The sequence below is a fragment of the Zootoca vivipara genome, chromosome 12, assembly GCF_963506605.1.
Source record: "Zootoca vivipara chromosome 12, rZooViv1.1, whole genome shotgun sequence".
In the NCBI taxonomy this organism is placed as follows: Eukaryota; Metazoa; Chordata; class Lepidosauria; order Squamata; family Lacertidae; genus Zootoca; species Zootoca vivipara.
Window position 1 is genome coordinate 58,333,438 of NC_083287.1, and position 27,005 is coordinate 58,360,442.

A 27,005-nucleotide genomic window follows, 5' to 3' on the forward strand; every position below is an offset into this window, starting at 1 on the left:
TCGACTAATGCCTTGTGTCAGGGGTTTTAAACCAGTGTGCCTTGGCAACACTGGCCTCTGTCCCTCTTTCCTTCCCTCCCTTCTCAAATGCCCTCTCTTGTCTCTGCCTTCCAAAGGCTTGTGTGGCTGTTTGCTGCAGCAGCCCTGGCTACAAGCTCCCCAAGCGAAAGGTGCCTCTGGGGCTGGCCAGGGGGTGCTGGTTGCCAGGAGCAGAGGCGACCTCGGAGAAAGCAAGCAAGTGAGTGAGGGAGCCCAGCCAGCCAGTCCACCAGCCCTTGCTGTTGGGAATGGACAGACAAGTCCCAGACCCTGTGGGCCGGTGTGAGGAGGGACCTCTCTTTGGGGAGAGGGGGGGCAGCTCAGAGACCAGGGGCGGCAGCAGCAGCTGCCCAGAGGACTCCCAAGGAGAGGGAAGAGGAAGCTGAGGAAACACTGTACAATGGAGGGTGTTCAGAAAAGGGTGAGGGGCTGCCAGCTCGGCAGGCAAGGGGGGACCCCAGGGGTGCCACAGAAGGAAAGGTAGTAGTTGGTCAAGGGAGCCGTGGACTCAGAAAGGTTGACACCCTCTGCATTGTGCAATTTCAATGCGGCTCTCTCCAGGACTCTTGCCTGAAGCCTGAAGATGACTCCCTTCTATGCCGAGCAGAGTATCTACGAGGAGAATATCTACAACCTGATTCCCAAAGAGGAGAAAAAACCTATCAAGACGGTCAGGTATGGGGGGGGGCAAACTAGCAAACATTAAAAATAAAAAACACCCCATGGGAAATAGTACAGAGGGGCCCCTGTGCTCTCACCATGCTCCAAATGATTTTAAAGGAAATTAATTTGGTGGGTTGGATCCAGCCTTAGTCAGTCGAACGTAGGCGTTAGTGAGATCAATGGGGCAAGCTCGTCTTGTTGGCTGTAGTGGAGCTCTTTGCTTTATTTATTTACCTTTAGTTATTTATTTAAAGTCACTTCAGCCCCAAATGGCTCCCCCTACCACCCCACCCCCCAGCACCTGCCCCACTTTGCCTGACAGCCAGCCAATGGCTCCTGAAATATAAATGGTGGGGGGGGGGAGTACATAGCTTCCTTTTGAGTTCTATTTGCTGGGAGAGATCATCAGGGGGTTTGGGCTGGGTGTTCATCAGTATGCGGATGATACCCAGCTCTACCTCTCTTTTAAATCGGAACCAGTGAAGGCGGTGAAGGTCCTGTGTGAGTGTCTGGAGGTGGTTGGAGGATGGATGGCAGCTAAAATATTGGGGTTGAAGCCTGACAAGACAGAAGTACTGTTTTGGGGGGACAGGGGGCGGGCAGCTGTGGGGGACTCCCTGGTCCTGAATGGGCCTGAAGGACCAGGTGCGCAGCCTGGACTCACAGCTGTCCATGGAGGCACAGGTTAATTCTGTGTCCAGGGCGGCTGTCTACCAGCTCCATCTGGTACGCAGGCTGAGACCCTCCCTGTCTCGCCAGAGTGGTGCATGCTCTAGTTATCTCCCGCTTGGACTACTGCAATGTGCCCTACGTGGGGCTACCTTTGAAGGTGACCCGGAAACTGTAATTAATCCAGAATGCAGCCCCTAGACTGGTGATTGGGACCGGCCGCCGGGACCACATAACACCGGTCCTGAGAGATCTACATTGGCTCCCAGTGCGTTTCCGAGCACAATTCAAAGTGTTGGTGCTGACCTTTAAAGCCTTAAACGGCCTCGGTCCTGTATACCTGAAGGAGCATCTCCACCCCCATCGTCCAGCCTGGACACTGAGGTCCAGCTCTGAGGGCCTTCTGGCGGTTCCCTCCCTGCGAGAAGTGAGGTTACAGGGAACCAGACAGAGGGCCTTCTCAGTAGTGGCACCCGCCCTGTGGAACGCCCTTCCATCAAATGTCAAGGAAATAAGCAGCTATCCTATTTTTAAAAGACATTTGAAGGCAGCCCTTTTTAGGGAAGTTTTTAATATTTAATGCTGTATTGTTTTAATATTCGATTGGAAGCCGCCCAGAGTGGCTGGGGAGACTCAGCCAAATGGGTGGGGTACAAATAAATTCTTCTTCTTCTTCTTCTTCTTCTTCTTCTTCTTCTTCTTCTTCTTCTTCTTCTTCTTCTTCTTCTTCTTCTTTTTCTTCTTCTTCTTCTTCCTGCTACCTCTTGAATGAAAGGTTTGTGTCAACCTTCAAGCCGAATGTGATACGCGAAATCCGAGAGAGGAAGACGGTGCCCTCCAAAACCATGGGGATCCCCAAGCTCTACATCCCCACTCCGAGAGAGTTTCTTCGGAAGCATGCCAGCGAACCCAAGCTCTTGAAGCGTACGTTTTAGTCGAACGATGGGGTCGGGGTGAGGTTCATTGGAAGCACGAATCTCCGGAGCCATTTAAATCTTCTGTGCTGTGGGTCTCTCCCAATCCTCTTGGAAAGCATTTGAGAGAGGACCACTGTCTCTGGGAGGGAAAGATGCTGCCACAACCACCACTTTGCATGCTCTGTACATTGCAGGGGGTTGCAGTAGACGACCCTTTGGGTCCCTTCCAACTCTTCAGCTTTATGATTCTAGGATTCTGCATCTGGTCTGAGAGAACATGCTGGACACTGGACCAGACCAGGCCTAGAAAAGTTCTGCTTTCTTCTGGGGCTGCATTTCTGAAGTGAACACAGTGTGCAACTGTGCTGTTGTTGTTTATTTCTGTACTAGTATCATGAAGCCCGTTAAATTAACGGGTGCTAGAACAGTGAGCTATAATTGGTGATGGACTGTGTGTATTGTCATTGTCATTGTTTGAGAACTTCCCTGGTACCATCATGGTCATTAACAGAAACACATAATTTCCCTGGAGGGACTCCCGATTTAATTTTACCAGGAATGTGTAAATAAACCCTTCTCCCCCTGAGTCCCAATTCCCTCCTCGTCCCGTGTGCCGCCAGTCAGCCCCACCCGCGCGTGCGCGCTCCCTTCCTCTCAGACCAACCATCTCTCCTGGTCCCCTCAGTGCCCGACCTACCTCCGGGTTGATGTAGGAGACGAAGGGGGGCTTGGCCGGCCTGGCCCCTGCGCCGCCCCCCGCGCCCAGCATGTCGGGCCCCCACAAACTGGCGGCGGTGGCACTGCCAGGGCTCCGGCCGGTGCCGGTGGGCGGGGGTGGCGACTGCGGCAGCGTCGGCAGCTCCTCCCAGGAGGACTCCACGTCTTCCTCTAGCACCGCCCTGCTTTGCCTCACGTAGTTAATCCCTCCCATCACAGCGAGCGGCAAGAGCCTACAGTCCCGGCGGCGCACGTGAGCCTCCAAGTCCCAACGGCTGTCTGTGGGGCACATGCGCAGAGACACTTGGATATTATTATAGAGGATACCTTGCTTCTTCCCTGGTGGGACAAAAAATTGTGGGTGCCCTGCCCCTTCATGGGGAATGTTGTGGGGGCTGGAGCTGGGAGGAACCAGCTAGGGAACCACCAAGGGAAGAAGGCTCAGCGCCCAGGGCTGGGTGGTGGGACAATGATGAGTGGGAAGAAGGAGACAAGGTAGAAGACTGGGAAGAGGAGGTATCGGAAGCTGGAGAGGTAACAGGGCTTAGTGAGGGGGGAGAGTCTGTGGAAGCGAGGAGTCCAGAATCAGAGGCAGAAGCTGAAGCAGGAGAGGAGGGAGGCCAAGGGGCAGAGATGAGTCTGGCAGGTGATGAGTCCCGGGTGTCTCCCCCTCCTGCTGTGATGAGCTCTCCTCCCCAGTGGTCTCCAAGAACCAGGAGAGGCATGAGAGGGCCTGACACTCCATGCAGCTTTTGCTTTTTGCTACTAAAGAGTTAACTCCAACTTGCTCAGTGTGATTTACTGCTGGCTGGCTCCTGTCAGCTGAACTGTAACTCTGGGAAGGGAATAAGGATCTCTCAGCACCCACAATTCTTTGGGGAAACCATTCATAGAGGAGAGAGCTATGGGTGGCTCCTAGCCAGGGTGGCTCTGCTCTGCCCTCCACAGTTGGAGGCAGTGATGCTTCTGAATCCCACTTGCCAGAAACCACAGGAGAGGAGAGGGCCTGCGTGCCAGAGGGTCCCCAAGGCAGTTCTTGCTGATAAAACAGTTGCAAACGTGTGGCTTTTCCAAAACAATGCAGGAAGAAGAAACCAAGGCATGAGAAAGCCAGGGCTGAATGTGCCCGAGAGGAGCGACCACCCCATCATGGGCATCCAAAGCAAGAAGGATTACATCTCCTCAAACATCGCCGAGGCCATCATGGCCGTGGCCAAGAAGCCCCTCCGGGCATATGTTGACGTGCGGAAGGGAGACAAGTTCCTCCTCGATGATTCAGGGCTCATTCAAAGATACCTCCACAAAAAGGTATGGTTCAGAGGAGAGTAGGAAGCTGCTTTTTCTGGATCTGATTCTTGGGCCATTTGGTCCAGTGTTGTCTACAGTGGTTTGCAGCAAAGGCTCTTCAGGATTTTCAGATTTGGGGTCTCTCTCAGCCCTCCTTAGAGATGCCCTTCTCTAGGCACCTTTAAAAATCCCCAATGCTTTGGTTAAAATAATATTTAAAATGTGTTGCTAAGGTTCAGGAGGCCTTACATAGTAAAGATGCTAATCCAAGAGGGCCTTCTCGGTGGTGGCGCCCTCCCTGTGGAACATCCTCCCACCAGATGTCAAGGAAATAAATAACTATCTGACTTTTAGAAGATACATATCTATCTATCCATAGTACCAAAACTAAAGTATTGGTCACTTGGTTTATTTCTACAGTGAACATTTTCTTGGTCAATTTCTTGCCATGTTTTGTGGGCTTGGAGGAGGAGGTTAGGGGCCGTTTGGGCGTTTTCTGCAATGCATTGTTTGGGACATCCAAGTGTGCTTTCCTTGCAGGATTTTGGTGTGATACCAAAATACATTAAGAAGCGGATAATGGACACCAAGAAGGCTCAGGAGGAGAGCGATGCTTACCTCCAGCAAGCCCTCATGCAGAAAGGCCTGACAAAACTCTCCAAGGCAGAGAAGGAGAAAATTATAGAGGTACACAGGGTGACGCAGATCAAACGGCTTCAGGACGGGGGTGGGAATAAGTTGGCTCAGAAAAGGAACCCCAAAATTATCATGGGGTTGGAGAGACTCCCCTATGAGGAATGGTTGCAGCGTTTGGGGATTTTTAGTTAAAAGTTTATCAAGTTACTAGTGTCATTCAGCCCGTTCAGTAAACGGGCGCTAGCCGGGCGGGAACGGAGGGGAAGCCCTGGGACAGCGCAGGCGTCGCCTCCGTCGAGCGCCTGAGGCCCACCGGCCCCTCCTCCACCTCCTCCCGCTGTCCCGAGTGGCGACGGCCTACTCCACCTCCCTGCTGCGGCAGAGTGACGCGGGGCGGGAGAGCGAGGGGCGGCGCGCTTACCTGAGGCGCGTTGCGGGAGGCGGCGGCAGAGGCCTCTTCCTTCTCCTCAGGAGAAGGGAGGTGGAGGAGGCCGCCGCCACTCGGGACAGCGGGAGGAGGCGGAGGAGGGGCCGGTCTCTGCGCTCCAAGTCTCTGCGTCCGATCCCTGTGCCCGTGGGGCACATGCGCAGTAGCGCAGACACAGGGACTGGACGCAGAGACACAGGGACTTTATTATATAGGATGCCTATGGACACTAGGCGGACCCCTACGCTGTCCTCTTTTTGGTGCCTGCTAAATACAGTAGTGTACATTCTTGTTTAGACAAGCTACCCAGATGTTTAGAAAATTGATGCGAGTCTTAATCTGTTTTCAGTCTATTGTTATTTCAAATTTTCAGCATCTTAAATCATCGTACGTAATTTTTCTTAGTGATAATTTTATTATTTTGTCTCTTTTGCAAACTGCTTTGGGGGTTGTTGTTGTTTTTACAATCAAGCGGTGCATATATTTTATGAAATAAATACATGCCTTTTATCCATTTTTAAATTTCTTTCTGTAACGCTGGCTGCAAAGCCACATAAAGCACATTTTGGCATCCTGCTGCCGCGTACTTCATAAGTTTGCTTAAAGTTTGCTTCTCCCTTCCTTCGCACAGGGTCTGAAGAAAAACTGGGAGGGGATCAACCACGAATACCAAAATCTTTCCATTGTCCTCGATTCGATTCCAAGGAGACTTCGCAAAGAGAAGATGGAGGTGGAGATGATGCAGCTGGAACACTTCATCAAATTACTCGAGAAACACGACGTTGTGTATATTTCAAGCGTGTAGGGATATCATCAGAGACAATGGGCATGATCCAGGCCCAGTCAAGCACCTTCAAGGCCCATCATTGGTAACAGGGTGAGAACGAAGGCACTGCTCACGGTTCTCCCTCTGAAATCAATGAAGCCACAAAGGTCCTCCACTGTGGATGGAATCTGCCCATGGTGTAACAAGTTGTTTTTAACAAATGGTTTTAATAGTTGCTTTTAACCAACATTTAAGTTTGTAATGTTACAGATTTGACAAAAGTGCAAAATGAAATCTTGTTTTATTTTAAAATAAATGTCAACACCAGTTCCATTCCTCGCCTGTGTACCGTACTTATTTATGTACAGAACAGAATCTTAGAGTTGAAAGGGACTCATGGTGTCATCTAGTCCAACCCCCTGCAATGCAGGAATCCCGGCTAGGCGAATGCTGCTTACGCACATGCGTCATCCAAAGCGGTGCACAATAAATAAGCCCACAAATTATAAATGAACAAGCAAAATTCTTAAAAACCCAAAGCCCAGGTTTAACCCACCTCTCCCTAACGAGCAGAATTAGGTTTACAGCTTTTCTGTTTGATTCCTATAGGTGAAAAGGGTTCTGGTGCCTTTATGGCACACAAGATGGTGGATTTATTCGCGAGGACTTGTTCGTTGAGAGAACAATGCCTGATCCAGAGTCTACCTCTGCCGCACGCAGTCGCTGCAGATTCCTCTACTAACACTCCCACCAAGTGCCCCCACTTTAGGGTCAGGCGATCACATGGCCTGGTCATCTCACTCTTTCCAAAATGGAAGTAGGAGAGGGTTTCTCGCATGGAGTCCTCAGCCAGGTAGCTCCAGCAAGATTTAGATTTCGTTCTTATGCAAGATTGTGTGGCCAAGTCCTACCCAGATGGAGCCAGGGGTGTCGTGGGGGGGGGTGTCGGGGACAGTGGCCCCGGGTGCACAATTTTCAAGTGGGTGCGAAGCAGGCAACTCCAGCCCAGCCCAGCACTCCTTTCTAACCCCATCGGCCAGCTGGGCTTCCCCCTACATGGGCAGGCAGGCGGCTCAGTGCATACCCAATTTGCTCTGGTTGGGGTGGGGTCACTCCAGCATAGGGCTGCCTACCTGGGCAGTTACCTTTCCGCTAGGGCCGGCATTGATGCTGAAATCCAGCATCGCCTGAGCTCTGCGAGCTTTCTCCCGAATGAAATACAGAGTGTTTGAGGACCGGGACATTCGCAGGGAAACCAAAATGCTTGTTTACAAAGCTATGGTACTACCGACCTAAATGTATGCTTGTGAAACATGGACCACTTATAAATGTCATCTCCAACTCCTCAAAATATCCCATCAACAGCATCTCTGAAAAGCTCTACATATCACTTGGGAAGACAAGCGAATTAATACCAGTGTACTGGAAGAAGCAAAGATCACCAGTGTCAAAGCAACGATTCTTCAACATCAACTTCATTGGACTGGTCATGTTGTGCGGATGCCTGATGATCGTCTTCCAAAGCAACTACTCTATTCCGAACTTAAAAATGGAAACTGTAATGCTGGTGGTCAACAAAAGAGGTTCAAAGACACTCTCAAGGCAAATCTAAAAAAGTGTAGTGGGAAACACTGGCCTGTGAGCGCTCCAGTTGGAGAACAGCCTTTACCAAAGGTGTCATGGGCTTTGAAGACACTCAAACTCAGGACGCAAGGGAGAAACGTGCTAAGAGGAAGGCACGCTTGGCAAACCCTCACTGTGATCAACTCCGGCCCAGAAACCAATGTCCCCACTGTGGAAGGACATGTGGATCCAGAATTGGCCTCCACAGGCACTTATGGACTCACTGTTAAGACCCGTGTTCATGGAAGACAATCTTACTTGGCTATGAGGGATCGCCAAGCCATACATCCAGGACAAATCCGGGATTTGGCTGTCTGAAACGGCGTCTGGGGGGATTTCCGCAAATCAGCAAAATGTCTGGGGAAACCTGGACGTATGGCAACCCATTTCGGAATATTTTTTCCCTAAAAATAGTTTTAGAACCTCATTCTTTTGGGGTTCCCCCCCAAAAAAAAATTCAACAACTTTGGCAAGAAAAGAAAAGAAAAGAAAAGAAAAAGCTCAACAAATTTTGTCCAGATTTTCACTTTTTGAAATATGGCAACCCTACTCCATCAGCGTTGGTGCTGACAACCTCTGCTACGCCGCTGGATGGAGGAACTCCCCTATGAAGAAAGGTTGCAGCCTTTGGGACATTTTAGCATCAGGAACACAAGTTATCGCCCCGACCCCCCCTAGCACTTGGCAGCTCCCTTCCGTCTCCCACCCATCGCAGCTCCGTTGCTGAGTTTGGCGCACGATATGCCTGTGCCGTTTCTTGTGCTAAGAGAGACTGCGTGGTGAGGGCTCATGGCACAGCAGGCCAGGAGAAGCCTGAGGTCCTTCTCAATCTGGGTAGGGCTGCCTAATGATATTCTCAAGTCGCCTGTCTCTGGGCTCTCTGTGTCCTTCCTTGACTGCGGAACAAAAGAGGACCCTTCACTTCCCCCCCCCCCCCGACACTTCAGTCCTGCTGTGAAATCGCCTCCTCATATCAACTTTTAGGAAACCCACCAACCACTGACAACACTCTACACCCTTAATGCAGTTAGGTCCTCAGAACGTCTTTATTCAAAATGGGAAAAAAAGATTTATAGGCTCCTTTTCCTTTTTGCTGTATTTATTTATTTATCATATTTATATACCACCTGTATCTTCCAGGGGTCTCGAGGTGGTATACATTTCATCCTCACAACAACCCTGTGAAGTAGGTTAGGCTGAGAGGCAGTGATGGGCCCAAGCTCACCCAGTGAGCTTCGTGGCTGAGTGGGGATTCGAACCCTGCTCCCCCAGGTCTTAGTCTGGCACTCGTAGTCCGTTACGCCACCACCTTGATATCTGTAATAAACAAACACAGGCTGTGTATTTTTACTTGGTCAAAATAACGCCTTGCAATGTTTTCTCGTCAAAAGAAATATTATTCTCTTCTGTTATTCGATAGAGAAGGCGACACATCTTAACACCTTTCGTCTCTCTTTCTGCCGTCTTGGTGGCTCAGCACACCTAGGTTCAAGTCTGCTGCTTTTAAAAAATGAACAGCCCTCTTTCCCCATCTCTTTCCGCATTGTAACATCCCTTATGATGCAATGCTGGATACGTCCCGTTTCAATTTCCTGTTAGTACTGTACATATAAAATTCCAGTCTGAACTGCACTGTTATAGGTGGGAGGGGGGCCAGTCTGGATGATGCCCTGAGTGTCTTCCAATTCTTGGGCTCCTCCTGCTTCTGCATCAAAGTGAATTGTAGCTCCTCTGTGATAAGATATCCTAAGAATTGCCACTGTCTGCCTTAAGGTAGTCTCCCCTGGTGAATTTAATGCCTGAGACGGGTTTTGAACTAGTGCTGTAGGCTCTGCACCAGCCCTTAGTCATGAGCATTAATTTCAGCAGGTCTACGCCGAGTAAAATCAGTTTAAAAGAACTTGATGTGGATATTTCCCCCAGTGCTGCCTTGTAAGAATATTTCTAGACTCATTGTTCTTTCTACGTCGTTTATTTGTACCTGCTCTTCCTCCTTTTTTCACCTCCCCCTTGGTGACAGTTCTAAAAACATCTTCTTTTTATTAGAGGCTTTTCTAAAAGTGGCAAGAATATGCCAGGGATATGCACAGTGCATTCGCTTATTTATTTATAAAGCGTTTAGCCCAAAACAACCCATAACAACCACGCTTCCAGATCAACGAAAAACAATCTAAAACAGGTGGCATAAAAGGAAAGGGGAATGGGGAGGGAGGAGGAAAGGAATAAGCTCAGGTACCAGTTCTTCAAGTTATAATGACCAGTTGGGGTGGAAACAGCACAGAGATCTTGATGGAAGGGCTGCTGCGAGGTGACAGTTGCAGAAGAGCCAGAGGCAGCTCTGAGCAGCCATGATAGAATAACCCTGCTTTCTTTTTCCCTCTTTCTGCTCTGCAGCCTGCTGGAATGTAGGCATTTGCCCTGTATGTCCATTTCCAGCGTGGTCTACTTTAAAAATGTTTCTATCTAAGCCCTTTCATGTAAAGTCAGGCTGCACCTTCAGGCGCCCTTCCTAGACATGCGTATTCCTCCCATTGTTCTTCTGCATTCTGACTGCGAATGCAAGAGAAGTGTTTTAGGGACACAGCTAGCAACCTTTGTTTTTTTGGGGGGGTGGGGTTATATTCCAGCCAAAGTGGCCACTCGTCAGCTTAAATCCTGGGCACCCCAACATGGCACCCCAGTAGCCTCATGCCCAGGCCTTGGCCCCCCCATTTTTAATGATTGTTGCCTTTTTAACCAAGGATGGGGCTGAAGTGACTGGAAAGTCATAGTTATGTATGGGACCACGACTACACGGATGTTATTAGCCCAGAGATGGAAAGAAAATAAAGTCCCTACCAGAGAAGAAGGGCAGGTCAAGTGGATGGATTAGGCCGAAATGGCAAAACTGACCGGAAGAATCAGAAATCAGGAAGACCAAAATTTCAATAAGGAATGGGGAACATTTATGACTTATCTTAAAGACCATTGTACACAGTTAACATCATTAGTAAGATTGGAATATCACTCGTAGTTTAAGGGTGAATTTTGGACACAATGGAGAGGTAAAAGATTTGGATTATCATAAAAGATGCAGGAGGAAATGATTAACAGTAGGACCCACAAAGGGGAGGAGGGAAGTCTGGGAGATTCCTCGGAATCTACTTTTTATGTTGTATGTTGAATATGTGACTGTAAAATCTTAATCTGAAAAACGAAATAAATACTTTAAAAATAATGATGAAGTGAGTGGAAAGTGGCATGCGGGCATCTCGTGACCCCTTGACCTTCCCCCAGAATGTCTCTGTGCCCCACATGGGCCCCATAGGGAAGGGAGAGCAGACAGACAAGCTAGACTAGAGGCATAAGGGGGCATGGGACCAGGGGTGAGGCTTAGCTGAGGCCCCTCGTCTTTAATTCAACTTGGTGCCTTTGTGGCCGGGGGGGGGGGGGTTACAAAAACATATTCTATTAGTTTAAGTTGGTTGCAAATGTGTGTGCGTTATGCAATAGCACATCAGGTATGCGTGCACTAAAATCCTGCTAAATTTTCAAGGGAACTTTTTGCAAACTGATGCAGACGTGGAGAACTTTGGGGGGGGGAGGAAAACGAGAAACCACACTTGACAGATTCATCCATTCTTCATTTGGGCAGAAAAAGTGTTGCTCACATATGAAGGTACGGATATTGCTGTCACACATGTCCAATAATCAGGGAGACAATTCCAAAAATCCGATTGATTGTAGACTTTTATTTGGATGAAATGTACTTTCAGATTTAAGTTATTTTATGCTTGTTGAGGATTACGTCATTTTTGTGACTGTAAACTGGACAGTGGGGGTGCCTGCCACGAATAATAAATTTTGGCAATATAATAATTTACATGAAGAGTGACCAGAGGGTCACTCTTCATGTAAATTAATATATTAGCAACTGTAAGTTAAAGGTCCGATTCATATGTGCTTATTAAACAAGTCAGACCTTGACACACACACACACACAAAAACCAGGGTTGGGGGAGATTATTGTGGAAAACTGAGATCACAAGGGGGCTTATGTGTCTTTTGCAGAAATAAGCCGGAAGGATCTGCTCTGTCAGGGTGGCAACTGGAACATAACATCCACTTCCGCCTCCCTTGCCAGGTTCATTATTGCTGAGAGCTTCACGGCCATTTTGGCGGCCTTATCCAGATCGTCGCAGGGCAAGATCCTCAGGCCGCTCTCGGCGATCAAAACCTTCGCGTCTTTGACCCGCGTGCCTTGCAACCGCACGACCACCGGTACTTTGAGATCCAGGTCTTTGACCGACATTATGATGCCGTGCGCGATGACGTCGCACCTCATGAGCCCCCCGAAAATATTGACCAGGATGGCCTGCACGTTTTCATTGGACGTGATGAGCTTGAAGGCCTCCGTCACTTGCTCCACGGTGGCGCCGCCCCCGACGTTGAGGTAGTTGGCCGGGGTTCCTCCATTCAGCTTGATGATGTCCATGGTAGCCATCGCCAAGCCGGCGCCGTTCACCAGGCACCCGATGTTCCCGTCTAAGCCGATGTAGTTGAGCTCTGCGTGGGCCGCGTCTCTGTCATCCTCCGTCAACTGGGTCCAGTCCTGCAGGTCAAAGATCTTCTTCTGTCGAAACGCCGAGTTGCTGTCGAAAATGATCTTGGCATCCATGCACATCACTCTCCCCGTCGAGTCCTCCACCATGGGGTTGATCTCCACCATGTGGGCGTCATGCTGAATGAAGAAGTCGTAGAGCTTCACGATATTGTCCGCGGCTTCGTACACCAGGTTAGGAGGGAAGCCCATCTTCTCGGCGACCTTCAGGGCCTGGTCGCTCTGAAGGCCTTCCACAATGTCAACGGGCTCCTTGATGATGGTCTCTGGTTTCCCCGCCGCGATGTCTTCAATGTCAACGCCCCCCCGGGAGTTGGCGATGATCACGGGGCCCTGGAAGGACCTCTCCATCATGATCGCAAAGTAGTATTCCCTCCGGAGGTACCTGCGCTCGCAGATGAGGACTTGGTTGCAGATGCGGCCTTCTTCTCCCGTCTGCTTGGTGAAGAGCCTCCTGCCAATCATCAGGGAGGCGATCTCCCGGGCTTCTTCCGGAGAATAGACAATCCTTACTCCTCCTTTCAGGCCACCCTCAAAGGTCCCCTTCTCCCGCCCCCCTGTCAAAACCTGCGCCTTAACCACCAGGTCCGTGGTGCCAATGTCTCTCGCCACCTGGTAGGCTTCTTCCGGTGTCCTCGCAACCAGTCCGTAGGGAACGGAAATGCCGGCGTCTTTCAAGAGCTTCATGCACAGGTACTCGTGCAGAGACAAGCTCCTTTGTTGCTGCGTGGGCAGCCCATGGCGCTTACATCCTGGGTTCCCACCCAGCACCCTGGCCATGGTGGTCTTCACCATCCTCACCGCCTGCCTGCAGATCATGGAGGTATCTTTCACCCACTTTTCCCAACTTCTTCTCCTTCCCAGACTTTCCAACTGGCCCCTGGAGAGAGACTTCCCCAAGTTCCTTTTCCAACAGTCCACCTCCCTGGCCTTCTCATTGGCCAGGGCAAAAAGTTCACAGTGACATCACAGAATCATAGAACTGTAGAGGTGGAAGGGACCCTGAGGGTCATCCAGTCCAACCCCCTGCAATGCAGGAATCTCAACCCAGCGTTATAAGAATTCTAAGGTCCCAAATATAAAATAAACGTTCATAAATGTACAAGGCAAACACGTACGTAAGTGTCTGAAATAGTACAGGAGAGCAGTCCTGAAGCCATTTTGACTCTCGCAAACCATTTTGACTCCCAAATTGACCTGAAATATTTCTCTGCAAGGAGGAAGGCCTTCCCTTTGTCTTTTTGCTTATAAATCCTGTAACTTGTGTATGAAGAGGGTGAGCCTGTGACCTGGATTCGGGAATTAATGTGTTTACCATCACAAAAGAATGGCCAGGCTGCTCAGGTAAAGCAATCAGTGACCATTATCAGGTATCCTGGCAAACAGGATTTCTGCTGTAGACCGCCCCCTTCTGCGATGTATGCATGATGTTTTGGGGGTGGTCTCTGGCTACAGGATGGGCAATTTCAAAAGTCTATATAACGGCCTGGACACCCTTGTTCTGGGTTCCTCCTGCCTCCCTGCGTGGGGGGAGTGGGGGACCCTGTTGCAACAGTTAATGAAGATGAGGCTTCCTAGCTGCTTTGCTTCTCAATATACGCTGCTTGGCCTCTGTTATTTTCTTCTACTGATAGGGAACCCACGTAAGGACTCTATATGGGCTCTTGCATACCCCGTAAGGGAAAAGGAGCAGGTTTTTTTATATATAACACCAGTGAGTGCAGAATGCTGCAGCACAATTGCTGGTGGGAGGGAAGCCTTGCCATCGTATCACACCTCTGCTGAGATATCTGCCCTTGTTGCCCATTTGCTGCCGGGCCAAGTTAACTTTATCAGGGCATGCTGAATTTTCCAACTTCCACATTCCAAAACTGAGGGATGTGCTAAAAAGTTGCAACACAACTAGGGAATTCAAAAGCTATTTTAGTTAAATTAATATAATTAGTAAGCAAAATGTGTGTATAATTGCATAGAAATAACTGCCAAGTACTTGCAGTTTTGTTTTGTTTTATATTAATATTAATTATTTATTATTTATTTAACATTACCTGACATTTTCAGAAGGTAAAATTAAAATTCTTTGGTTTTCCAAGAGAAGTTTATGCGATTTTTGACAAAACGTAGATTACCAAACTAAATGTTGTCCAGTCACTAAAATATTAGCAAACTTTAATTCCTCTCACCCAAAAACATAATTTTTAGAAATTCTCACTGAAGACATTTGAAATAATTAAGTTTCACCCCCCCTAAAACGACATGACTGATTGGCATATGTACGCTCCTTGGTAGAACCATAAACTCCGCACTTCACTTTTGCCCTGAAATGCACCTGGTTTCAATTTTCATGCTCCCCACAGACAACTAGTTGGCCTCTGTGGGAACAGGATGCAGGCCTAGATGGGCTATTGGCCTGATCCAGCAGGAGACAGTGCCCTCCCCTTTACAGGGGGGTTCTTCAGGGTGGGGAAAGTAAATATTGCAAACATCACATCCCCTCCTACCCACCCACAAATCTTAAGGGGTGTCCCGCTACAATAAGGCAACATCATTTAGACACCAAAGAGGCGTGTCTGGTCAGGGTGGTGATGTCATTGCGGAATCTTGGCCCCAGCCAATGGGGAGGCAGGTAGAGAAGGAATCTTGGGCATTGCCCTGCCCCTTAAAAGGACAGTTGGGAAGGTCTGTTGGAGGAGATCTGAGCAGGAGCAAGAGAAATATCCAAAGAAGGGAAGGGAAATCAGCCTCCATGATCTGCCGGTGGACCTTGAGAGTGGCTGGCCTGATGGCAAGAGAAGGTTCCCTTTTGTTTGGTGGAAGCCCAGGATGGTTTAAAGGCCTTGGGCTGCAAACACAGCAGCGGAGGAGCTTGTCTCTGCATGAGTACCTGAGCATGGGGCTGCTGAAAGAAGCCGGCGTTTCCGTCCCTAATGGCCTGGTGGCCAAGACGCCGGAAGAAGCCTATAAGGCAGCGAAAGAGATCGGGACGGAGGACATAGTGGTGAAGGCACAGGTTTTGGCTGGTGGCCGGGGCAAAGGGACATTCGAAGGGGGCTTGAAAGGAGGGGTGAAGATCGTCTCCTCTCCGGAAGAAGCCCGGGAGATCGCCTCCAAGATGATCGGCAAGAAGCTCTTCACCAAGCAGACGGGAAAGCAGGGCCGGATCTGCAACCAAGTCCTCATCTGCGAGCGCCGCTACCCAAGGAAGGAGTACTACTTTGCCATCACCATGGAGAGGTCCTTCCAGGGCCCCGTGCTCATCGGCAGCTCCCAGGGGGGCGTCAACATTGAAGACGTGGCCGCCGAGGACCCCGAAGCCATCGTCAAGGAGCCCGTTGACATTGTGGAAGGCATCCGGAAGGACCAGGCCCTGAAGCTTGCCCAGAAGATGGGCTTCCCCGCCAAGGTGGCGGATGATGCCGCGGACAATATGATGAAGCTCTACAACATCTTCATTAAGTATGACGCCCTCATGGTGGAGATCAACCCCATGGCGGAAGACTCAACGGGGAAAGTGATGTGCATGGATGCCAAGATAAATTTTGACAGCAACTCGGCTTTCCGCCAGAGGAAGATCTTTGACCTGCAGGACTGGAGCCAAGAAGACGCGAGGGACCGAGAGGCGGCCAGTGTGGATTTGAACTATGTGGGGTTAGATGGGAACATCGGGTGCCTGGTGAATGGCGCTGGTTTGGCAATGGCAACCATGGACATCATCAAGCTCCACGGAGGGACACCGGCCAACTTCCTGGACGTCGGAGGCGGCGCCACAGCCGAGCAGGTCAAAGAGGCCTTCAAGCTCATCACTTCGGACGACAGGGTCCAGTCCATCCTGGTGAACATTTTCGGCGGCATCATGCGGTGCGACATCATCGCGGAAGGGATCATCATGGCGGCCACCGAGCTGGAGCTGAGCATCCCGATCGTCGTGAGGCTGCAAGGGACGCAGGTGGACGCAGCCAAGGCCTTGATAGCAGAGAGTGACTTGGAGATCTTGGCCTGTGATGACTTAGACAAAGCTGCTGAGATGGCCGTGAAGCTGTCGGAAATCATGACCTTGGCGAGGCAAGCTCACCTGGATGTGAAGTTTCAGCTGCGAACCTGAGGGAGTATCACGTCCTCCTGGCTCCTGTTCCCAACCCACCCATTGCAGAATTCTGCTTTCTGAAACGCTTTCACTTGGTTCCCACCCACCCCAAATTTTGTGTGTGGTTTTGTTTTGTTTTTTGCTTAATACGTACGCTTGTTTCTGGTCTTTAAGTCACGGCTGATAATTAAAATAGTGACTATTCATATAAATGTATTATATTGCTAATATCTACTGTTTCTTACGTTGCAGTTTTTCTTTCCTCCAGTTTACAGCTTCATAAATGAAGTCAATTTCCTAAGTTTGTTTGTTGTCAAACAGAGTTTAAAGCTGAAAATGCAGTTATTCCTAATAAAAGTCCAAAATCAATTCAGTTTGCATTTCTGATTATTTGCCTAGAAAGTCTGCGCAACAGCAGAGTCCATCTCCACATAACTTCCTTGAGGTCGAAAGGGACCTTTGATATTTCTATGTTCTTCAGCAAGGTGAATAAAGCCAAACATACCACGGTCTTTGTGTGAACACTCGGCCTATTTGAATCAGCAATTGTTTCACCGTGATTCTTGAGTTGCCACAGAAAGTCCTGTAGCTTTTCTGGTTCTGATTTACATTTTATTTATTTATTTAGCAGGGCAGAAGCAGTCAAATTTGCAACTCACCATTGAGGATGTGGAACTGGTCAGCCGAGTCGCAAAACCCTGAGGGAAAGGGCCAGAGGAAGAAAAAATGAGCAATTATCTTAGTTGTGGAGAGTAAAGAAAACCTGCTGGGGAACTCTACCCGCACCCAAGCAGAAGATTTCATCAATGACAGCAGCATGGCATAGCATGATGAATGGATTTCTTTATATATTGAAATTAAAAGGGGGGGACACACAAAATCCACAGTCTCAAATCTTTTGCAGCATCACAACTTTCTGATGATAAGGGGGGAAACGCTCTGCACAAGGGGGACTCATCTTGCGGGGCGCTGCAAAACATGGAGTTTTCCCTGCAAAACTGTTGCCAAAACTTGGCACCAGTTTAGAGTGATTTGGACACTGTTGGATTTTTTGAGTGTCAACCTCGTGTTTGAGGTATCGATTACTCAGATTGAGGGTACTGCAAAACGTGGGGTTTTCACTGAATAGCAAGAGCAAAACTTTGGCACATGGGGGGCATGCCAAATTTTGGCGTTTGTAGTTAATTATTGGGGGGGGGCGGTAACCTCACACCGTTTAAAGCCCAAATGGGCCCATAGCCTTTCGTGGGTGTGAAGCGACCTCATACTCAATCACTCCTCTCTTTTACATTAAAAGTGCTAACAGCCGGGGACTTTCTAATATAATAATAATAATAATAATAATAATAATAATAATAATAATAATAATAATAATAATTTATTATTTATACCCCGCCCATCTGGCTGGGTTGCCCAAGCCACTCTGGGCGGCTTCCAACAGAAAAAGGGCAGAACGTGAGCCTTCGACTGCAGCCTCACCCCATAACGCATCCATTGAGGCATCCAATGGTGTCAGGATCTGCAGGGACCCCAAATTCAGAGACCTGTCAAGTCCACTATGTCACCTGAGAATAATGGCACCAACGGGATGGCCCTCTCTGACGGAGGGGTCTTTCCCCATCACCTGTGGAGGGCCAGGGGACTTCTGCATGTTCAGTGTTATGTATTCAGTGGTCTGTGTTTGCCTGAGCTTGAGTCTGGACTAAGGATTCTGAGCTCCTGTTTTCTGATTCAATACGTGATGTCCAATCACAGAACACTTCTGGATTTGGGCCTCTGCCATTGGCCCTTGAACTCTGAGTTGTGATTCGCAGCTTGGAAGTTTAGACAGCCAATCAAGTTGGGAGTGGGAGTGGCCCAGGCTTTCAGAAATGTTTATAAGCAGTTGCTTTGCCCCTGTTTCCCTGGTTATGTAGTTCAATAAAGGTTCTTGCTAAATAAAAAAAAATCCTTCCAGTAGCACCTTAGAGAGTTTGTCATAGGTATGAGCTTTCGTTTGTCATAGGTATGAGCTTTCTTGAAGAAGTGTGCATGCACACGAAAGCTCATACCTATGACAAACTTAGTTGGTCTCTAAGGTGCTACTGGAAGGATTTTTTTATTTTGTTTTGATGCGTCAGACCAACACGGCTACCTACCTGTAAAAAGGTTCTTGCTGTTATCGCTGTGTCTTGCCTCATGGGAACCCACCTACACTTCACTTTCCCAGCCGGACCCCTGAAATTATGGGGCATGGAGCCCCATCCTCTACTCACCATAGACAGGGAAGTAGTAGGTCGTGTCCTCGTTCAGGCCTAGGCCCGTCACACGCTGCTCAAATTTAGCCGTGACGGCGTCGTTCACCCGGATGGCTCGTCCTTTCATAAATTTAAGTGCAGCGTTAATGCCGTCTTTGTTCCCTAAGCAGCCGACAGCCAAATCACAATTCCCCCCTCCCCCTGTAAAGGTCCAGTTCTGCAATGTCTGAGGTGAGTATGCACTGCTCTGTCAACAAGTCTCTTGGCGTAAGTCTCTGCTGCTGGAATGCCTCTGGTGTGGATGGAGAGGTGCCTAGGGCAGTGATTCATACAGAGAAGCAACGGGGAACCTTGGTGCAATTTGCCTGCATCTCTGCAGGGCGAGCAGCTGAATGCAGACCCTCCAAGTGTCCCAATTTCCTAGGGACAGTCCTGGAATTATAGAAGCCGTCCTGGTTTCTGATTTGATCCCAGACTGTCCTGCTTGCCCCTTTTCCTCCACATCTCGGAGAACAATTGAAAGTGCGAAAACAGAGTCCTGTTTTATGGAAGGAGAAGCAAAAGTCTACTCCTAGCATTTAGCACTTTTGAAGTAGACTACCCCTGAGCCTGGGGGCTCCATTCCCATCCTGCCTAACAAGGGCATAAGCAGAGTCCTGCTGACTGGGACCACGGGCAAACTGGGCAATGTCCCACTTGCCACGGTGCCACTGCTTCCAGGGGTCTTCCAAGAGGGGCTTGAAAACCTTTCCTCATTTTTGCCGCACCACCGATACTTGGAGGCACACTGCCTCTGTAGGTTCTTTTTAGCTCTCAAGGCTGAGCTTAGACAGAGCTCCCCTCCCTTCTGCAGGAATGTTTCCAGCCCACCAGAAACCTGCCCAGCGATTCCAAGGAGTACTCACCATAAAGCTTCACGGAGATCTTCCGGGCTTTCTGGTAATACACAATGGCATAGCTGTTGTAATCCGTTTCTGCCACCACCACGTCCACGGGGCTGCCACGGCCTGGGGGACACACACACACAGAGTGCCCTAGGTCAGCGCATGGAGAAATGGCGCTTTGCTTGCTCCCCTGCAAGATTATTCCATCCCCTCCATTAATCCCAATTGCCCTGTCTAGCTGTTTCTCTTGTCAGGCATAAGGTGACCACCATAGTGTAGCAGGGGCCCAAAGGGCCACAATTAAGGTGATAATGTAAATCCTTATAAATCTTGGAATATGCTTATATTAGAAGAGTTATGGTAACCTGTTGCTTTAAAGAAACTGATGATTCAGCAAGAAGCCGTCCCTACTGGGATAGAAGGTCAGCTAATACGTCAATCACAAAGAAAATAAAAAAATTCCTTCAGTAGCACCTTAAAGACCAACTAAGTTTTTATTTTGGTATGAGCTTTCGTGTGCATGCACACTGCATGCACACGAAAGCTCATACCAAAATAAAAACTTAGTTGGTCTTTAAGGTGCTACTGAAGGAATTTTTTATTTTACTTCGACCCTGACCAACACGGCTACCTACCTGTAATCACAAAGAAGCAATTCATAAACTAGAACAGGGGTCAGCAAAGCTTTTCAGCAGGGGGCCGGTCCACTGTCCCTCAGACCTTGTGGGGGGCCGGACTATATTTTTTTGGGGGGGAATGAACGAATTCCTATGCCCCACAAATAACCCAGAGATGCATTTTAAATAGAAGGACACATTCTACTCAATCTACACGCTGATTCCCAGACCATCTGTGGGCCGGATTGAGAAGGCAATTGGGCAGGATCTGGCCCACAGGCCTTAGGTTGCCTACCCACCCCTGCTGTAGGGGTACTAGAGATATCAACTGGGAGTGCTTGAAATGCATAGTAGAAAAGCTGAGGATTATTCCTCGGGGGGGGGGAGGGGGAATTGGGAGAAAGGTGAGGGAGGTCCCCATTGGCAAAACTACCCCAATCCTCGCCCACCTACCTTTCAAGAGGAACCTGCCAGGAATCTTGGTGGGGAAGTAAGTTTGCTGGATGTTCCAACAGACGCCATCCCTGTGGAAATGGAGGAGAAGACCAGGCATTCAGGGCAGTATTCCAGCGGCCAGTCCACGTCAGGCCGGATCCTGTTCCATAGGCTGTTTGCCTAGCAACAGCCAGCACCAGAAAAACACACCCCTACTTGCACATCCCAGAATAAAACAAAGGCATTGCCTGTGTGTGTGCATGTAATAGATGCTCGTAAGAGCATTCCTTTGGTTTACCACATTTATCTTTTTTTAAAAAAATAATATTTATTGATTTTCAAACATTTCAACACAAAAACAAAAACAAAAAAGCAAAAATAAAAATAAAACATACTCAAAAAAACCCCTAAAACATATCAATTCTTACATTAACTTGACATTGTGGACTTCCTCGATTACCCCCACACTGGGTCCATTTTAAAATCTAAATTAAGCAATTTTCCTTTATCATCTTAAATCATTCCAACGCAATTTTTCCATCATCTCACAACCAATTCTAATCTACACAAAGGGGGGAAAAACATCGACTATCCTCAACCTACAATTCATTAAATAATCCAAATCTAAATTTATTTTCCCATCCATCTCTAATTCTTCCTTTAGCCTCACAATTTATACCCCAAAATTTTTCCATACATTCAAATATTATTTCTTCTCTCATAATAACCTTTAACCACTTTTATTTGGTTTACCACATTCATACCCCACTGTATTTCCTCCAAAGGTACCAGACATAGTTCTCCATGGAAAAAGTTTCTGACAGTAAGAGCTATTTGACTGTAGAACGGTCTCCCTCAGGAGGTGGTAGACTCTCCTTCCTTGGAGGTTTCTAAGCAGAGGTTGGGTGGCCATCTGCCAGGGATGTTGTAGCTGAGATTCCTCTAATGCAGGCGGTTAGACTAAAGGACCCTTGGGGTCCCTTCCAACTCTACCGTTCTATGATTCTTGGGGACCAACAAAGAGGATGGCCTTTCCTCCACACCCCGTTCATCTGGGCCCAGCGGATCCTGCCAGCTTACTCGGATACTCACAGCGGGCGGAAGGTGCTCACCAACAAGGATCCCTGAGAGCTTGGGCCACCCACAGAGACCACCAGGTTGGTTGCTTCAAGCCGGTGGCTGTTCTCACTCAAGTAGCTGCATTGCGAGGCCACCCCAACCAGGAACCATTTCCCAGCAAACTAGAGGAGGAGAGAGAGGGAGAGTCAACTTGGGACAACCCAAGACGTCTCTCTTTTCATCAGAGAAATCTTGGAGGGGATGGAATAGGGTGTCCCTATTTTCATCGGAGAAATGTTGAAATGTTGTGTACTGAGGTCCAGTGCCGAGGGACTTCTGGCGGTTCCCTTGTTGCGAGAAGCCAAGTTGCAGGGAACCAGGCAGAGGGCCTTCTCGGTAGTGGCACCCGCCTTGTGGAACGCCCTCCCATCAGATGTCAAAGAGGGCTACCAGATTTTTAGAAGACATCTGAAGGCAGCCCTGTTTAGGGAGGCTTTTAATCTTTAATCGATTATTTTATTCTTCTGTTGGAAGCCGCCCAGAGTGACTGGGGAAACCCAGCCAGATGGGTGGGGTATAAATAATATATTATTATTATTATTATTATTATTATTATTATTATTATTATTATTACATTAGAGTAGGCCCTTTGAAATGGATGGATATGAATCTGACTTTGGTTCATTAATTTCACTGTGTATCCTCTTGAGTAGAACTTGGTCGGTTACAGCCCACTGAATGTGAAGGTGTAAATAACACTAACAATATTGCTGAACGATTTTAAAAAATAAGATTTGTGTGGGTGGGAGGGTTCGTTTGTTTGTTCCTCCAAACCAAGGATACCCAACCTGGTGTCCTCCATCTGTTTTGGACCACAACTTCCATAAACCCCAGCAAAGGTCAGGGATGGTGGGAGGGTGTCCATCACCACCCGCAGGTCCCCGCAGGAGCCTTTTCTGCCCCAAATCACACTGGAAAGCATAGACAACCTGTAAAAACATTGAGTCTTGTAGCACCTTAACAACCAGCAGATTTTCGGTCCTTTGCCTTTTAAACTTTGTCATGAGGTGGATTTTAGAGAGCATCCTCTTGCTATTTAGAGGTACAGGTGGGTTTAAATTATCTAGGCTAAATGGAATTACTTGGCATGGATCAAATTTAGAATTTGAGAACCAAGGTGTGCCATATCACGCCAGTGTGTAAATATCACATTATGAGTGAGGTTCTTGACAACGCACACAAGCTCAGGGGCGTTTTTTTCAAGAGGCGGGGGTTGTTGAGAAGGAAGTTCCCACCTGGCTTCCCCTTCCCCTTTGGACCCAGATTGGACTGAGGACGCCTTTGTGACTGGCTTGGAAAGCGTAATGCTGGTGGTCAACAAAAGAGGTTTAAAGACTGTCTCAAAGCAAATCTTAAAAAATGTAGTATAAACACTGACAACTGGGAAACTCTGGCCTGTGAGCGCTCCAGGTGGAGAACAGCCTTTACCAAAGGTGTCCTGGTTTTGAAGACACTCGAACTCAGGACGCCAGGGAGAAACGTGCTAAGAGGAAGGCACATTTGGCAAATGCACACCGTGATCAACTCCCGCCCAGAAACCAATGTCCCCACTGTGGAAGGACGTGTGGATCCAGAATTGGCCTCCACAGTCACTTTCATACCCATTGTTAAAACCCTGTTTATGGAAGACAATCTTACTCGGCTATGAGTGATCACCAAAGAGAAGAGAAAGTGCAAGACAGAGACAGAAAGGTAAAGCACAAGGCTGTAAGAGACGCCGTCATGTGAGAGGAGGGCAGGGACAGGGTCCAGATTGCTTCAGGGCATTTGGACAGAGCGCTTTCTGGAACCTTCCTTCTGACGCAGATATTAAAGAGGATTTGCTGTCAACAGGGGATGAATGAAAACCCTTCCGTTGAGATCCAGGAGCACCGGCTGGTGTGACAGGGGAGGAAAACACTCCGATTAATATCTTGCAACCACCTTTAGAAACATCTTGGAGGGAAAAGAAGCAGGGCATTCCATGACATCACAGCATCTCAGCCAATGATTGAGAGACGCATTTGGACAGCTCTAGCTCAGCTATTTTGCCCCACTCCAACCCCAGAAGAAATTCTGTTTCCCTTTCCAAATCCATCTGCTCACCTGGCCAAGATCGAAGTTGGCCTGAACATCAATCTTGTCGATGGGATTCTCTGGGGCTGGGCGTTTTTTGGGGCCCTGGGCAGCGCCGGGTGCAGCAAGGAGCAGGGGGAGCAAGAGGACGAAAGGGAACGAGGTGGGACCCATGGCCGGACTGCGAAGAGCTTGTGGGGCAGGAGAGGAGGGGGCGAGAGCTGGTCAGTCATTAACCAGCCCTATGAATTTTCCTGAAAGGCCGAAGCCAAGGCTGACCCAAAGGGAGCAAAGTCTCGCTAGCTTGTGAAATCTACACCTGTCAGCGCATGGCAGAGACTTCCCTGGCGCCACCATGAAAAGGGGAGTGGAGCAGAGGTGTGTACATCTGTCAATTATTCTGCTTTAAATAAAAATACAAGTGAATAAAAATAGATTGTCCACCCCACCTTCCATCCCAGGATCTTCATGGCAAGACCTCTGATTCTCTACAAACCTGGAGGTTCTATATTGCCTTTGTTCAATAACCATCAAGGCTGCCTTTCCCCGTGAAATTTGCCTAATCTCCCCTCCCCTTGACAAAATTACCACCACCCTATCCTGTGGCAGTGAGTTCTATCAATTAGCCTAGGCGTTGTGCCACGATGTGCCTGCAGACATCAGACCAACATCTTGGTTTCCCACAGTGGCATCATGTCAGATGGCCAAATGCAACCTTGGCCAACCGGGGGGGGGGGGGGGAATCCAGCTGTTTTGGACCACATCTCCTGTCATTCCCCCAGCAGCACATCTGGAGGGCACCAGCTTAGCCAAAGCTACCCCAATAGGAAGGCCGCGCACAAGGCAAGATGGCAACAGCCCTCCCCAGTTTTATGCCTCTGTTTCAGGGCTACTTAGATGAGGCCACCTCTAACTCCCCATTCCTTTTCACACAGTGGACACAGCTGGACATGTGTTGCCGCCTTGGAGCAAATAGCCGGTCTCCACAGGTAAAGTACCTTTCGAAATGGAGGCTCCGTTGAGCTTACTATTCCTTTCTTGTTGCATGAGGGATAATGGATTTACTTCATTTTCCCTGTTACAATTGAGTTTAATATGACCAGGATGGAACAAAGGTTTCGGTGGGAAATGGCAGAGTTACAGTTCAGGCAAACAGAAGGGGAAGAGATGGAGGCAGTGAGAGATTTTACTTTCTTGGGCTCCATGATCACTGCAGATGGTGACAGCAGTCACGAAATTAAAAGATGTCTGTTTCTTGGGAGAAAAGTAGTGACAAACCTAGACAGCATCTTAAAAAGCAGACACATCACCTTGCTGACAAAGGTCCGTATAGTTAAAGCTATGGTTTTCCCAGTAGTGATGTATGGAAGTGAGAGCTGGACCATAAAGAAGGCTGATCGCCGAAGAATTGATGCTTTTGAACAGGCATCCCCAAACTTCAGCCCTCCAGATGTTTTGGACTACAATTCCCATCTTCCCCAACCACTGGTCCTGTTAGCTAGGGATCATGGGAGTTGTAGGCCAAAACATCTGGAGGGCCGCAGTTTGGGGGTGTCTGCTTTTGAATTATGGTGCTGGAGGAGACTCTTGAGAGTCCCATGGACTGCAAGAAGATCAAACTGATCCATTCTGAAGGAAATCAGCCCTGAGTGCTCCCTGGAAGGACAGATCGTGAAGCTGAGGCTCCAATACTTTGGCCACCTCATGAGAAGAGAAGACTCCCTGGAAAAGACCCTGATGTTGGGAAAGATGGAGAGCACTAGGAGAAGGGGATGACAGAGGACGAGATGGTGGGACAGTGTTCTTGAAGCCACCAACCTGAGTCAGACCAAACTGCGGGAGGCAGTGGAAGACAGGAGTGCCTGGCGTGCTCTGGTCACGACTAAACGACTGAACAACAACAACAGTTCAGGCTCAATTCTGAATCTGAACCAAGCTTTAGTTTGCATATGTAAATAACTCAGCATGAGCTCATTGGTGTACCAATACCTATCGGCCTCTCTCTCTCCCTCTCTGGCCATGGTTAATTGTGCAATTATAGCCTCTGCCCATATCTCTGTCTCATGGCCTTCTGACCTCACAATTAGCAATCCTTAGCTCTAAAAAAAACCCAAAAAACTTGAGCACATCTTTTTAAAAAAAAAGTATTTCAAGGACTGCTGCTGTTTTGTGGAAACATCCCATAAATACAAATAGTAACTGTTATGAGAAAAAACTGCTCCTTTTCACTTATGGGGTACCCAAGAGCCCTTATAGAGTCCTTTTGTAGGTTCTCCATCGGTAGGAGAAAATAACAGAGGCCAACCAGAGAATATTGAGAAGCAAAGCAGCTACCCGTAGTAAGCTTGATCTTTATTAAAGCTGTTGCAACAGGGTTCTCCCCCCCACACACACACACACAGGAGGGTGTGCCCGCCCTTATATATACTTTTTAAATTGCCCACCCTCAAACTCCAGACCACCCCCAGAAACCTCATACATACATCAAAGGAGGGGTGTATCCCTTCCCAGGACCACCTCCCCCATTGCATTATACCTACATCACAGGTGGGGCAGATTACAACAGAAATCTGAATGCGTTGTTTTTTCCTCTTGTCTGCTAGGTTCCTCAATTGAATTCCCTGGGCATCCTGGCCACTCTTTTGTTACTCAGTTCCTGAATCCAGGCCACAGGCTCACACCCTATTCCTATCTTAAAGGTGCCCTTAAGACCGGATTTGTGAAAGAGACGATGGGGAGATTTCCGATTTCCGTCAACCTTGCAGAGAAATATTTGAGGTCATTTTGGGAGAGAGAAAATGATTTCAGGACTTTTCTGTGGCTTTCAGACACGTGGTTTACATATTTGTATGTGTTTGCTTGGTACATTTATGAATAGGGTTGCCAGACTCAATAGAGGACAGGACTTCTGTGCCTTTAATTGCCCTGCTCCCTTTTGAGTCTGGAAACCTTAGAGAGAAACCAGCAGACCCTTTGTTTAATTTCCAAGCAAAGGGTCTGCTGGTATCTCCTTAAGGTTTCCAGACTCAAAAGAGAGCAGGGCAATTAAAGGCACAGAAGTCCTGTCCTCTATTGAGTATGGCAACCCTATTTATGAACATCTATTTTATATATATAGCACAGGCATCCCCAAACTGCGGCCCTCCAGATGTTTTGGCCTACAACTCCCATGATCCCTAGCTAACAGGACCAGTGGTCGGAGAAGATGGGAATTGTAGTCCAAAACATCT

General features: G+C 48.5%; 4 protein-coding genes and 1 long non-coding RNA gene across 7 annotated transcripts; 3 read left to right on the forward strand and 2 right to left on the reverse strand.

The window, feature by feature from the left end:
• The first annotated feature begins 544 nt into the window (after window positions 1-544).
• LOC118092310 (enkurin-like) lies at window positions 545-6,442 on the forward strand. Its single transcript, XM_035130238.2, has 5 exons — window positions 545-714; window positions 2,147-2,295; window positions 4,090-4,313; window positions 4,833-4,979; window positions 5,987-6,442. Exons 1-5 carry the CDS (start codon window positions 623-625, stop codon window positions 6,158-6,160), a joined length of 786 nt encoding a protein of 261 aa, XP_034986129.2. The 5' UTR covers window positions 545-622; the 3' UTR covers window positions 6,161-6,442.
• Window positions 6,443-8,804: 2,362 nt separating this feature from the next.
• Window positions 8,805-23,988, reverse strand: C8G (complement C8 gamma chain). 3 transcript variants are annotated; one of them, XM_035130259.2, is made up of 7 exons: window positions 23,806-23,987; window positions 21,694-21,842; window positions 20,620-20,690; window positions 19,571-19,672; window positions 18,684-18,785; window positions 17,088-17,126; window positions 8,806-9,061 (listed from the first exon to the last, which is right to left on the reverse strand). In XM_035130259.2, the coding sequence occupies exons 1-7, from the start codon at window positions 23,947-23,949 to the stop codon at window positions 9,042-9,044; spliced, it is 627 nt and encodes a 208-aa protein (XP_034986150.2). In that variant the 5' UTR covers window positions 23,950-23,987; the 3' UTR covers window positions 8,806-9,041. The 3 variants fall into 3 exon arrangements, with proteins under 3 accessions (XP_034986152.2, XP_034986150.2, XP_034986151.2); XM_035130261.2 differs by lacking the exon at window positions 19,571-19,672 and having other exon boundaries at window positions 8,805-9,061; window positions 23,806-23,988; XM_035130260.2 differs by lacking the exons at window positions 8,806-9,061; window positions 17,088-17,126 and having other exon boundaries at window positions 18,704-18,785; window positions 19,457-19,672; window positions 23,806-23,988.
• LOC118092299 (succinate--CoA ligase [ADP-forming] subunit beta, mitochondrial-like) lies at window positions 11,275-13,535 on the reverse strand. Its single transcript, XM_035130217.2, has one exon. It carries the CDS (start codon window positions 13,161-13,163, stop codon window positions 11,820-11,822), a length of 1,344 nt encoding a protein of 447 aa, XP_034986108.2. The 5' UTR covers window positions 13,164-13,535; the 3' UTR covers window positions 11,275-11,819.
• LOC118092320 (succinate--CoA ligase [ADP-forming] subunit beta, mitochondrial-like) lies at window positions 15,184-16,446 on the forward strand. Its single transcript, XM_035130255.2, has one exon. The coding sequence runs from the start codon at window positions 15,235-15,237 to the stop codon at window positions 16,444-16,446; it is 1,212 nt and encodes a 403-aa protein (XP_034986146.2). The 5' UTR covers window positions 15,184-15,234.
• On the forward strand, window positions 23,759-26,649 carry LOC118092330 (uncharacterized). Its single transcript, XR_004693497.2, has 3 exons — window positions 23,759-24,153; window positions 24,711-24,764; window positions 26,379-26,649. It is a non-coding gene; the product is annotated as an uncharacterized LOC118092330 (long non-coding RNA).
• The last annotated feature ends 356 nt before the right edge of the window (window positions 26,650-27,005 follow it).

Bases quoted from the DNA above. Each gene is read 5' to 3' on its own strand.
- LOC118092310 (XM_035130238.2), top strand. From the start codon at position 623: ATGACTCCCTTCTATGCCGAGCAGAGTATCTACGAGGAGAATATCTAC. The intron at 715-2,146 runs GTATGGGGGGGG...CTTGAATGAAAG, and splicing joins AAACCTATCAAGACGGTCAG to GTTTGTGTCAACCTTCAAGC. The intron at 2,296-4,089 runs GTACGTTTTAGT...AAAACAATGCAG, and splicing joins CGAACCCAAGCTCTTGAAGC to GAAGAAGAAACCAAGGCATG.
- C8G (XM_035130259.2), bottom strand. From the start codon at position 23,949: ATGGGTCCCACCTCGTTCCCTTTCGTCCTCTTGCTCCCCCTGCTCCTT. The intron at 19,673-20,619 runs GTAGGTGGGCGA...TGTGTCCCCCAG, and splicing joins TGGCAGGTTCCTCTTGAAAG to GCCGTGGCAGCCCCGTGGAC. The intron at 18,786-19,570 runs GTGAGTACTCCT...AATTTATGAAAG, and splicing joins GATCTCCGTGAAGCTTTATG to GACGAGCCATCCGGGTGAAC.
- LOC118092320 (XM_035130255.2), top strand. From the start codon at position 15,235: ATGGGGCTGCTGAAAGAAGCCGGCGTTTCCGTCCCTAATGGCCTGGTG.
- LOC118092299 (XM_035130217.2), bottom strand. From the start codon at position 13,163: ATGATCTGCAGGCAGGCGGTGAGGATGGTGAAGACCACCATGGCCAGG.